The sequence below is a fragment of the Mus pahari genome, chromosome 7 (assembly GCF_900095145.1).
Source record: "Mus pahari chromosome 7, PAHARI_EIJ_v1.1, whole genome shotgun sequence".
Taxonomy (NCBI): domain Eukaryota; kingdom Metazoa; phylum Chordata; class Mammalia; order Rodentia; family Muridae; genus Mus; species Mus pahari.
The window spans coordinates 111,674,345-111,687,783 of NC_034596.1; the positions used below are offsets into that span (position 1 = coordinate 111,674,345).

Sequence of the window (13,439 nt, forward strand, 5' to 3'; positions counted from 1 at the left end):
TTTTTTTTTTTTTTTTTTGGTTTTTTGAGACGGGGTTTGTCTGTGTAGCTCTGGCTGTCCTGGAACTCATTCTGTAGACCAGGCTGGCCCTGAACTCAGAAATCTGCCTGCCTCTGCCTCCCAAGTGCTGGGATTAAAGGCATGTTCCACCATGCCCGGCTACATATTGTTTTCTAATCATTTTTTTTAAAAAAAATCTCTTCTCCTGCTGACTAATACTTATGTCTCTGTGATGTATTGTCATCTTGATAAGACCAATAATCAACTAGAAGACAAACCAATGGGCTTGAGTTGCTAGATTGGGCTGAAGTAAAAAGACCTACCCTAAATGTGGATGGAAGCAGTCCATGGGCTGAATGAAAAGGCAAATGTGAGTTGGGTCAGCAGCATCAGCACCGCTGTGTGTCCCAGTGGCTGATGCACCAGCATCAGCACCGCTGTGTGTCCCAGTGGCCGATGCACCAAGACCAGCCACCTCATACTCCTGCCAGTGTGATGGCCACTATGGACAATCATACTGTGAGCCCCTCCTTAAATTAATCCTGCCAAGATACTTTATTACAACAATGAGAAGAACACCATATAGACTTATTATTTCTAGAAAAAAATCTTTATGGAAAAGGTATGCATTTTATGCTCAAGCTTTCAAGTTCTGTGTTAATGTGCTCTGAGGCCACAAGTCCTGGTTCTTTCTGTACTTGTTCCCAGACCACTGGCGGTGTAGTTGTCACTCTGGTCACTCCTCCCGAGGTCTGGTGGCATGTGGCTCTGTCCTGAAGTGACATTTCACTTTGCTGTCCTCTTTTCTGGAGGCAAGGGCTCTGAGGGCACTATGTTCATCCCAATGTTACGTAATCCAGCATGCCTTGATTTTATTCCTTCTCAGGATTTGTAAGGTGTTGCCAGAGGCCTCTGGATTCTGTTGTAGCTGAGATGTTTTTGCCTTCTCAACTCTACTAACTAATTCTGTCTGGTTTTACCTGGCCACCTTAGGTATTCTTTGGTTCACTTTGATGAAGCTAGACATTTTTCTGGATTAGGATTCACTCAGATTCTTGAAGCCATGGATTCATGCTCAATCCAGTTCTTGAGAATCCTCTATCTATCTATCTATCATTTTGTTTATTCTGTTTTCTAGGACACAGGAGTTAGGTGCATTAGAATTTCTTCCTCTATATTTCTTCTCTATTCCCCAATTTCCTTACATCCATTTGCTATATCCTGAGTCATTTCTTCCAATGCAACAAGGATTTTACCTTTTTTTTTTCCAAATGTAACGAACTCATTTTCCTATCTACTGAGTTATATGTCTTAGGCAACTGTAATTTCCATTTCTGTAAGTAACTGGTATTTTTCCAGATTCAAGTGAACATTTTTGATAGATTCAAAACTGAATGCTGCTCATTTCTTTTTCAGCATGCTCATTTCTTTTTCTAGTATCTGAAGCTCTTTACATGGTTCTGCATCTGGGGCTCCTGCAGACTCCCAGGTATGACAGTTATACATTGTTTACAGCTCACTGGTATCCTAGCATCTAACTAGCTTTGTTTGTTGCTCCCATGAGGACACTAGATCAAGATTGGAACCATGTTTTCCAGAGATTTGAATTGTCTTCTACTGGGTTCTAAAAAGAGCTAATATGGCCACTTCTGTTTCCTGGCCTTGGAAATTCCTTAATCCCTGGGCAGAATAAAGAGAACCTCTGGTTCTTCTGACAATAAGCTCATAATATAGATCCACAGAGGACCCCTTTCCTTTTCCTTCATCTTACTCTGAGGCTTAGCAAAGGTGAACAGGAACCTCAGAGGCTCCCTATACGGGTTGTAGACTTTGGATGCACTTTCTCAGACCTATCTCAGTGAGCCTGTGATAATCTTCTGTTCTGATGTAAGCATCTGCTTGTGGCAAAAGTGTCCATCTCAAAACTGTAGGCTTCTAGTATGTTCCGGTATGTTCATGAGTCCCTACAGCAGCATAGCTTTGGCATCTGCCTCTACTTTCAACCTCCTTTCAAATACTCTATCCTGCTGGTAAGCGATTTCTCGCACTTCTGCACCAAATGTACAACTGTACATCTGTGGTGCACCCAACATCTTTTAGACAAAGAGGACTCTTCACAGTCTGCATGTTCTCCAAAGTCAACAGCCTTTTATCTTGAATAATCACCCTATTTTGTGCACCCCATTTTTAGCTCTGAACAAACCCCAGCAATTTACTATGTAATCCTACACAGAAAAAGTAGAAAGAAAGAAAGAAAGAAAGAAAGAAAGAAAGAAAGAAAGAAAGAAAGAAAGAAAGAAAGAAAGAAAGAAAGAAAGAAAGAAAGAAAGAAAGGAAGGAAGGAAGGAAGGAAGGAAGGAAGGAAGGAAGGAAGGGAAGAAGGAAAAAGGAAGAAAGGACCCCATCATAGTCCATCACCCGTCTTGTTCCTAGAAGGTCAGTGGCTTCCACTTGTGGAATATAATCATCCAGTGTCACTGCAGAACAAGAATAACCATGCCTCTGGTTGAACCTGATTCTTGAAGTACTGGATTTACAAGCCAAACAAGCCCGCCCAGAGAATGACAAGAGGGAGGTAATTCAGCTCTATCCTGTTTGAAGTGCCAGAGTCCTGAAAGGCAGAGGATGAGCCCTCTCTCACTTTAAAGGTGCAACTATAAGCTGCTACAGCATGTGTGGAAGTGGCAAGATTCAGTACATATCTGTCATAAATGTTTGCAGACAGCATATAAAGTAAGTTAAAAAAACAAAAAACAAAAAACATTTCCCATCCACAATCTGTTCAGACCACCTGGAGTTTAGATATAGTCTTTTTAACAATCCTTTATTAACATATGCTAACTTGCTCCTTTTCAATGAACATAAACTAACTTTCTTCAGCCAAATGGAAGAGAAGAATACAGAGCAGGGTTTTCTGAACAGGGTTAAAAGCAATTAAGTTTCAATTCAAAACCAGATTTGGAAAATGGGGTAAGAGCTATGTCAATTTGGACACCATTCCAAGGGAAAATACTATGCGGAGCATGAAGATAGAGCCCAGAGGAGAATTCAGGAGACAGCACCTGAATGGAAACATTCTCACCCCAAGGGGTCATTTTTGTCCCATCTGGACTGCTAGGTTAAGATCCTGAAGTATTTTTCTAACACAAAGAACCAAGTCTCCTATGAATCATATGTGGATCTGAGTTAATTCTTAAAGTAACTTATGACAAAACAAACAAACATCGGATGACTCAGCAGTATTTACACACAGCTTATGATGAGCTTTCCTGTGGTCACAGCTATACTCAGTGGGCATCTGGAGGTGGAGGAGATCACTGGTTGAGCATTTACTGAGTAGTGAGCAAAGGCCCTGCCCCAATCTCTATACTAGAAAACATAGGAGAAAATGATCACTTTGGAAGCAGCATCATTGTTAGAATTGATCATTTCTTTAAAATGATTTAGATATCCAAAAGTGTAATACCATTTCTGAAATTTATGAAGTGAAATCAGAAAACTATATGCTGATTTTCTTCACCTAAAATGAGAAAAACTGAAGCTATCTCATAGATCTACAGTGATAATTAAAATGTAATATGCTTTTAAAAGTTCTTTTTTTAATCTCCTCTTTACTGTGTGTGTGTGTGTGTGTGTGCGCACGCACGCATGTGTGTGTGTGTGTGTGAGTGTGTGTGTGTGTGAGTGTGAGTGTGAGTGTGTGAGAGTATGTGAGCTGTGTGAGTGTGAGTGGGTGTGGGTGAATCTGTGTGGATGTGTGTGTATGAGTGTGTGTGTGAGTGTGGGAGAGTATGTTAGCTGTGTGAGTGTGAGTCTGTCCCCATCCATTTGCACACATGCAGTTGTCTGCTCATATATTTACTAGAAATTGAACTCAAGGTCTCTCCAAGAAACTAGGCACCTCTACACCAATCTGTCCACGTCCTCCCTTTTTGTTTTGAGATAGAATATAACCATGTTACTCAGCCTTAAACTCACTCTGCATCTAGGCAGGCCTTGGATTTTGTACTCCTGCCTCGGTCTCACAAGCAGCCAGGATTCTAGGCCTGTGCCACCAAGGCTGGCTTGATATCATTCTTGACATATGGTAGGAGCTCACACTGTCTCTGTGTCATTTTCACTTGTGTGATTATGGTGGTGTTCGGAGAAATCACCATTTGAAATGACCTTTCTAATATGGCTAGTATTATGCACATGATACAAGTGAGAATGAATTACCTTATCAAGCACTGCGTATGGATTCTCTGCCTTAAATCCAAAAGGGGCATAGCTTCTGAATCTCTCTCTGAATTCTGCTTGCTTTTCCTGATCAGGGTACAAAAGCAAATGTCAATCAGATAACTAATTATCACTGTGAAGCTTTCCTTAAAAATGAACAAACACAAACCCAGTAACCAACTCACATCAAACAAAATACATTTTTTCCTTATAAGAGTGACCTCTGCATTTTGAAGCGGCGAGACCTCGTGTCTGACCATGGCTGCAATTTTCTTGGTGGTTTCCCATCTTTCAGGTAACTCCTGTGCAAAGATGCAATGGACTTCACTTCAGTTCCTGAAACAAACTCAACCACATGAGGTCAAAATTCTTATTTCTTTAAACTGATCCAGGACATCGTTTAGAAGTAAGTTGTGTGTAAAACAAGATTACAGTGCAGTGATAAAGTACCCTGGGTTGGAGCCAGGGTATCTCCCATTCAGGCACCAGAGTTGCTTTCATGTTAGAATTGGCAGAAATCTTTCAAAATAAAGACTCATCTCCAAATCACTCTGCAATCACGGGAAGAAAATTCAAGAGTTAGGGGGAGGGGGGTCCAGTCAGTGTGAGTTCCGACTTTTAGCTAGCTATGACAGTGTGAACCTGTAATCCTGGGGGTTTGCCAGGGGGAGGGCACCAAGGTAGGAGAATTCCTGGGGCTTACTAGCCAGCTAGCCAAATGGGTGAACTTTAGTTTCAGTGAAAGACCTTCTCTCAAAAAATGTGATTAAGGAAACTATGCATCATTAAAATGTGATTTCCACATGCATGTGAAAATATATGCATATGTGTACCCAGATACAGAAGTGTACACACACACATACATACACATTCATACATACATACGTACATACACACATATGCACATTCAAACACATGCATGCATGCACACAATTAAAGTACACTGGGCATAACTTTACTGGTTTCTAAAAACCAAAAATGTAAGTCAGGTATCTTTAGCAATTTAGTAAGTTTATTTTAAAAAATTACCAAAAAAGCGCTTGCTTTGAAACTTTGGTCTAGGTAGGGAAAAGCTACAGTATGACTCTATTTCTTTCTCTTGTCATGATTTACAGGGTATGAGCTGGCTCATGACAGTGAGTTTTAGCATTAAAGTCAGTCCATGTTTGGTAAAGAGTAATTTTTGAAGGAATTTAGGAGGCAAAGAAGGGAAGGTCAATCGCTACTTGATGCTGAACAAAGCCAGCATAAAATAAGCAGTTGAGGTACCACCTCTACCCTGCCTTCCCTGCCTACAGTGCAAACAGATACGGGTGCTAGGTATATGCAGTGCCTGTGTGGAGAGGGCACTCAGAGATGACACACACCCTTTGACTTTAATTAGCATAGAGACTCTAAAAGGAAATGAAAAAAGGGCATGCACAGAGCGACTTCACATGGTACACTGTACTAATCTTCCTCAGCAAGCCAACCAGTCACAGGTCAACATAGTTATAAAGCAATATAGTGTCATGACAGGAACCCCTCCAACTCAGGGACCAACAGACTTGGGATCTAAAACATGTTGCCTATCTTTTGCCTGCTCTCATCAAAACCCTTCATCATGTGGTTCTATGTTCTATCCCTAGCATGATGTTGTTTGCCTATAATCACAATGACTCAGGAGGTGGAGGCCAGGAATGGGAATTAAAGAAATTCTAGATGAACCTTAGCAACATAGCAAGTTCAAGACCCAACTGGAATATGTGAGGCCATATCTCAAACAATAACAGGAACACAACCCAAAATTCAGTGTTACTCAGCAATCCATCAGAAGCCATGACCAGGAATCAAGGGAGGGTTAAAGGAGACAGCTTAGGCCCTTTTCCTTCCTTAAACATAGAGTCCTACTGCACATAGAGGCCTACTGCACATAGAGGCCTACTGCACATAGAGGACTACTGCACATAGAGGCCACCTTTCTGGAGGTAAAGGCCCATGACCTTGGAATGACACTGAAACTCTCAAGAACACAAGCACATTAGATAGATAGATAGATAGATAGATAGATAGATAGATAGATAGATAGATAGATGGATAGATCCCAAACTGCCCAAATTATTTAGCTAAAGTTACACTTCAACTCATTTTCTCCCAATTAGTCTATCCCCCAACATACACTGAAGGAAAAAATGTAAAAACTAAGTAAATACAACACTCTTTGTAACAGATGCTACTGTAGTTATTTGGTATCTCCATGTTGTTCCGCAGGTATCTGCTTGGTTTGTCACCTTGCCAAATCTAGCACCTTAAGATGAGTTTCATACAATACAGAATGATTCATACACAGTAGTTCTCTGTGCCCTTTCCAGTCAGAGAGCATTTGTCATAATACACTGTTGCATTTTATCCTGTTTAAATATACATACATATATGTGTGTGTGTGTGTGTGTGTGTGTGTGTGTGTATGAATAATACCACAAGTGTGAAGACCATTCTAGCAATTCTTCAAAAAGTCATGAATAAAACTACCGTATGACCCAACAAGTCCACTCCTATGTACATACAAGACAGAAGTGAAAACAGATATTCAAATATCCACGCATCAATGTTTGAAGCAAAACAATTCACACTAGCAAAGGTGGAGGCAGATCTTATACCCATGAGCAGAGGGATGTAAACAGTGCAGTATAGGCTTACAATGGAACATCATTTAGTCAGAAAAGGGGACAAAATATAGATAATGTTATAAAGTGAGTAGGCTTCAAGAACATTACATCAGGTAAAGTCAAGTAGCACAAGCCACGCCTTGTATGACCCAGGATAAATAAATCCACGGAGAAAAGGGTTGCCATGGGTTGAAGAACAGGGCTTGGCTCCGGGAAGAGAACCACCATGGCACGGAGCAGAAGTGATGATTGTACCACACTGTATAACACCAAATCGCACTTAAATGTACATTCAACATACTACATTCATGTTAGCTTAGTTGTCAAGTTCTTCTGAATAAGAAAGAAATAACCAAAATAAGTTGGAAATATCAAAAACAAATAAAACAATAATTTAAAACAAAAAAAGTCATATGAAATACATTAACAAAAAAGAAATATTACCTAGTTTGGCAAGGCAGATAGATTAGAGCTGATTTCACAGTACTGAAAACCAGAATTTGTAGCTGGAGACATTACTCAGTGTGTGTGAGAGCTTGCTGTACAAGCATAAGGACCAAAGTCCATACTCTAAGACCCATTTAAAAATCTGAGTGGTGTCCAGCTTCTTGAGCTCTTTATATATATTGGATATTAGTCCCCTATCAGATTTAGGGTTGGTAAAAATTCTTTCCCACTCTGTTGGTGGCCTTTTTGTCTCATAGAAAGTATCTTTTGCCTTATAGAAGCTTTGCAATTTTATGAGGTCCCATTTGTCGATTCTTGATTTTACAGCACAAGCCATTTCTGTTGTGTTCAGGAATTTTTCCCCTGTGCCCATATCTTTGAGGATTTTCCCCACTTTCTCCTCTATAAATTTCAGTGTCTCTGGTTTTATGTGGAGTTCTTTGATCCACTTAGACTTGAGCTTTGTACAAGGAGATAAGAATGGATCAATTCACATTAAAATAAGCTAAACAAAGAATTCTCAACTGAGGAATACCGAAGGGCAGAGAAGCACCTGAAAAAATGTTCAACATCCTTAATCATCAGGGAACTGCAAATCAAAACAACCCTGAGATTCCACTTCACACCAGTCAGAATGGCTAAGATCAAAAATTCAGGTGACAGCAGATGCTGGTGCGGATGTGGAGAAAGAGGAACACTTCTCCATTGCTCGTGGGATTGCAACCACTCTGGAATTCAGTCTGGCAGTTCCTCAGAAAATTGGACACAGTACTACCGGAGGATCCAGCAATACCTCTCCTGGGCATATACCCAGAAGATCTTCCAACTGGTAATAAGGACACATGCTCCACTATGTTCATAGCAACCTTATTTATAATAGCCAGAAGCTGGAAAGAACTCAGATGTCCCTCAACAGAGGAATGGATACAGAAAATGTGGTACATTTATACAATGGAGTACTACTCAGCTATTAAAAACAATGCATTTATGAAATTCTTAGGCAAATGGATGTATCTGGAGGATATCATCCTTAGTGAGGTAACCCAATCACAAAAGAACTCACTTGATATGCACTCACTGATAAGTGGATATTAGCCAAGAAACTTAGAATACCCAAGATACAATTTGTGAAACACAAGAAAATCAAAAAGAAGGAAGACCAAAGTGTGGATACTTCATTCCTCCTTAGAATAGGGAACAAAATACCCATGGAAGGAGTTACACAGAGACAAAGTTTGGTGCTGAGACGAAAGGATGGACCATCCAAAAACTGCCCCACCTGAGGATCCATCCCATAATCAGCCACCAAACGCAGACACTATTGCATATGCCAGCAAGATTCTTCTGAAAGGACCCTGATATAGCTGTCTCTTGTGAGGCTATGCCAGTGCCTGGCAAACACAGAAGTGGATGCTCACAGTCATCTATTGGATGGAATACAGGACCCCCAATGGAGGAGCTAGAGAAAGTACCCAAGGAGCTGAAGGGGTCTGCAACCCTATAGGTGGAACAACAATATGAACTAACCAGTACCCCCAGAACTCGTGTCTCTAGCTGCATATGTAGCAGAAGATGGCCTAGTCAGCCATCATTGGGAAGAAAGGCCCCTTGGTCTTGCAAACTTTATATGACCCAGTACAGCGGAACGCCAGGGCCAAGAAGTGGGAGTGGGTGGGTAGGGGAGCAGGGCCATGGGAGGGTATAGGGGACGTTCGGAATAGCATTTGAAATGTAAATTAAGAAAATATCTAAGAAAAAAATTGAAAAAAAAATCTAAGTGGTACATGCATACTGTAAGCCCATAGCTTTTGGGGGGCTGGGGGGGGGGAGATGCAGGGGGATTAGTGGTGTTTGCTGGTTGTCAGTCTTGCTCTGGGTCTATGAAAGACCAGGTCTCAGGGGACTAAACAAAAGAGCAGGATACCCGATGCCCTCCTGACCTCTGCACACAAAGACATTCACATGTACACACAAATCTGAGTGTGAGTTGTATGCTCTGACCACTACTAAGCTAGATGAACAGCTCAATGCAAGCTCTGGCTGAGGCACCCACTGGCTACATTTACAAAGGCCATTGCAAGTCCACCCCCACTCAACCATCTACAGAACACCAATATGCACAGCAGCAGAGGCTCAAATGTAAGGTTTTTCTTTTGCTCATAAATTCAGCGAAAATTAAACAGAACTTGCTCATATCCCGGCACACACCAGCCTCCAAATGTTTCCAGAGCCCAGGCAGTGTGAAACAGAAATTTAATTGGAAAACAGAGATTTCCCCATCCAGACCAGACTCTGTTCTTTTATTCTTTATCATCATGTTTGTGCCCTATTGACAAGCCTAGGAAGCTTCTCAGATTTCAGGCAACCGGGGAAGCAGAAGAGTGAGGATATGGTTGCTCTGTACACAAGAAAATGATGATAACACTGGGAGGCTGTCAACCACCAAGTCACGGGCACCATGGTGTCACAGTGGATGAGAAGTTCTTTCTTGCCGGGCATGGTGGCGCACTCCTTTAAGCCCAGCACTCGGGAGGCAGAGGCAGGTGGATTTCTGAGTTCGAGGCCAGACTGGTCTACAAAGTGAGTTCCAGGACAGCCAGGGCTACACAGAGAAACCTTGTCTCGAAAAAAAAAAAAAAAAAAAAAAAAAGTGAGAAATTCTTTCTTATGAAGCACACAGAGGTAAGTGCTGGCTGGCTTTATACCTCTATGACCTGGAAAAATTAATCTTTTTCAGCTTCAGGTTTTTTACCAGTACTATGAGAACACTGTTTTAATCTGCAGTTCACACTGTGTGTCAAGTACCTGGCTGAAGGAATCACAGGGCTGCTGGCAACTGGGTGTTTTTCCTGAACACTTACCTCCAGCTGGGCATAGACTTGCTCGGGCATCTTCTGGCCATAGCTTTCCAGAAGCGTGATCGTTTCTTTCAGAGGTTCAAAGAGCTCATCAGTAGCTCTCTGTCGGCTTCTTACAGCCAGAAGGTGACCCATGATGTCAACTAAGCCATCATGGTCGCCCTCACACAGCTGTCTCTGAAGACCTGCATCTGTCTGCTTGATGAATCCTTGCAGCTCACTCAGACTATAATGAAAATGTACATGTGTATGGACATAAGCTTGGTTAATGAAAACATCTTAATCACACATTTCAAAGCAGGACTGTTCCTCATAGCAGGAAGACAGAACGAGCGATTATCCATCACCAGATGTAAGCATTCCTTCATGTCATTTCCCATGTTCCTCCTCCACACCATGCCAAGACCTATTCTCCAACCCCTGGCAACTGCTTACCAATCTGTCTCTGTGGTTACTTGTAATGACACTTTATGTAAATGGAGTAATACTGTATATGACCTACTACATTTGCTGCCTTTCACCAGACAGAAGGAGTTTAAGTTCATTTGTGTATGAGTATTACAAGGCTTAATGGGATATTATTTTCATTATGTACAAACATTGTTTGTTAAACCTACTCTAATGTTAGCAGTACAAGTACTCTTGGAATTAATTTGTCAACTACAAATCAGTCAGCTGCGGGTATACATAGGAAGGCAGAGGCCAACTTCAGGTACCATTCTTTAGGTTCCACGCAACTTATTTGTTTTTTGAGTCAGTGTCTCTCACTGAGCCTAGAGCATGCTGGTTTAGGCTGGCTGGCTGGCTGGCTGGCTGGCAAGCCCCGGCAAATCTGTCTCCACCTTTCCACCTCTGGAGTTACAAACATATTTCACGACACCCAGTGTTTACATAGGTACAGGAGATTGAAGTCAGGTTCTAATTCTTATATGACAAGGTCACTGACTGAGCCATCTTCACAACTCACAAGCCAACTTTTGTCAAGGGCCAGTACCATTTCAAACACAGAGGTCAAGGCTACCTGTCGACGACAAATCTTAGCAGATGCTCTTGAAACATCCAGCTCCACTTCTTGATCACATTGAGCAAGCTCAACTTAAAAGGTCTCATGTCTACCTTGAACCAACTGTTAAACACTCGGAAGTCGTCAAACTTGCTCATCTGAACATACAAAGCCTCATAAATGTCAATCTGTAAGATTAGGAAATAAACAGCTATATAGCAACAGCATGGAAAGCCAGTTAACAGAACTAAATTCTAAGGTGTCGCCTTGCCTGTTCTTTGAATTGTTCTAGTGTTGGTGGTTGCAGGACATCTTCGCTTGCAGGAACATCCATCTCCTCAGATGGCACAGCATGGCCATACAGGAGAAACTGCCTTAGAATCTCTACCCGGTCATCCACCCAGAGGTAAGAGTAGGTCTCCAGAGAACTTCTGAACTCCAAGACTTTATTGATGACATCAGCAACTCTATTCATTATCTCCTGCCGTACCTCGGCCAGGCCTAACATGTTATCCATATCATTCTAAATGAGAGGAAACCAAACATGTTTTCAATGAAAGAATTCTTACCATAACATTATCCTAGGTAATTTTTCAAGGGAGAATACTCAACAAAAGAAAAATAAAACGAAACATTTAAGAGACCTGTGTTTCTTTTCCTGGTATCTTTCTGGGGCTCCTCATTATCCCAGTTTGGTTCCTGAGAGATTACCTGGTAGTCTGCGATGTCCAGGTGTGCAGCCACACGCCCCATCTGGGCAGACACTCTGAAGCTGCCACACAACATTTCCTCCACCAGATCGTAGAAGCCATCCCCAGCCTCTCTCTCTAAAGGGGGCTTGAACACAATCTCTGGGGGCATTAAGAGCATTTGTGCCTGAAAAAACGGTGCAGGTTTTAACTGTTTCTCTGTGTTCCTTAGGAAGAAGTCCAGGTCGTGCAAGATGGCCTGAAAAAAGCCTTCCACCACAATGTCATCAATGAATTCCACATAAATTTTCCAGGAATCCAGGGAAGGATCAGCTCTGAAGAGCTTCCGGTTCTCCTAAAAACAAAGCATTAGAGGGTTGGGGTTAATTATGACCAACATAATAGGGAAGCTCACCACATTGAAGAAAGGATTGCATTTCTGTGCATGGCATTGAAACTTTCAAACCTAAGGCTATAGAACCTTGAGGTAGAAGGCAAATACTACTACAGGATTTTATAGTAGTATAGCACTAAGCTTATATGCCACAGGTGTTCAAAAATTATCCTTTAGAAGAAAAATCAACATGAAAATTGCTATCTTCAAATACAGGCAAGAAATATACTAGTTCCCAAAATATTATACCCCAGGCTTCTTGCTCTGTCTCAAATTTTGCTATCTAGGACTCTTATGTAAATAAAGAGATTTCCTTATGTCCTTCTGAGGAAATTATTCTGGGACATTGGAATATTACCAAGGTGGGGATAGGAATCCTATGAGTTTGCTGTTCTTGAATGTAAGGGCTACTTCTCTTTTAGATGTTGTGTTTCCTGCCCTGTATCTGCAATACCCACATTTGTACCCTGTACGCATGTAGCACACATTCTGAGAACCTGACACAGCAGCCTTTTCTTTTGTGGTCACCAGAAGGCAAAATGATAAAAAGAGCAAGAGGGGAAAATCCTAAAGACCATCTCGTTCACCCTCCTATGGAAGATATGAAAAACAAAGGCTCGTGATATATTCGGGGCCATACTGGTGGAAGCCAGCAGCTGTACAGGACTGGAAATCACCAACCTCTCCTATCCCCAATGCAGGGCTTCTCTGATACATCAGTCACACCAGAAACACTTTGCCTCACTGCCAAGATTTGCAGAAAAGATGAACTTTTACATGTTTAGGGGAAAGCAGGTTCTTTCTAGAACCATCTGCATGGTGATGTCCATTTCTGCCATTCTCTACTCAGCCTACTCCTAATGAGGCTTACACACACTATCAAGTCCTTGCCAAGGTCGCCAATGGTTTCTACTTTGCCCAGCTCATGTTCAACTCTGGACTTCATTTCTAGGTCCTAAGTGTGGAATGGAACAAAGGTGAGCTCTTCCCACTATGTTCCTTTCAGAGTGTCATGGTCTCCTTTCAAAAGGAATTCTCCTCCTTTTCTAACCTCACGGAGTACTGCCAGGATCTCTTCCTCATCTACAACCAATTCCTACCCATTCTTATCTAATGCGTACATACAAACATCTTTTTGGTTATCTATTCTGTGTTAGCCTCCTGGACTTGTGCCTTAAACAC

General features: G+C 41.7%; 1 protein-coding gene across 1 annotated transcript in view; it reads right to left on the reverse strand.

The window, feature by feature from the left end:
• The window catches only part of Dnah11 (dynein axonemal heavy chain 11), a 302,790-nt gene that overhangs the window by 236,893 nt on the left and 52,458 nt on the right, over positions 1-13,439 (reverse strand). The window contains exons 15-20 of the mRNA XM_021201453.2: positions 11,886-12,218; positions 11,446-11,697; positions 11,193-11,362; positions 10,175-10,397; positions 4,404-4,520; positions 4,219-4,305 (exon numbers count right to left, since the gene is read on the reverse strand). Of these exons, the coding sequence (XP_021057112.1) occupies positions 4,219-4,305; positions 4,404-4,520; positions 10,175-10,397; positions 11,193-11,362; positions 11,446-11,697; positions 11,886-12,218 (1,182 nt within the window). The remainder of the gene's footprint in view (positions 1-4,218; positions 4,306-4,403; positions 4,521-10,174; positions 10,398-11,192; positions 11,363-11,445; positions 11,698-11,885; positions 12,219-13,439) is intronic.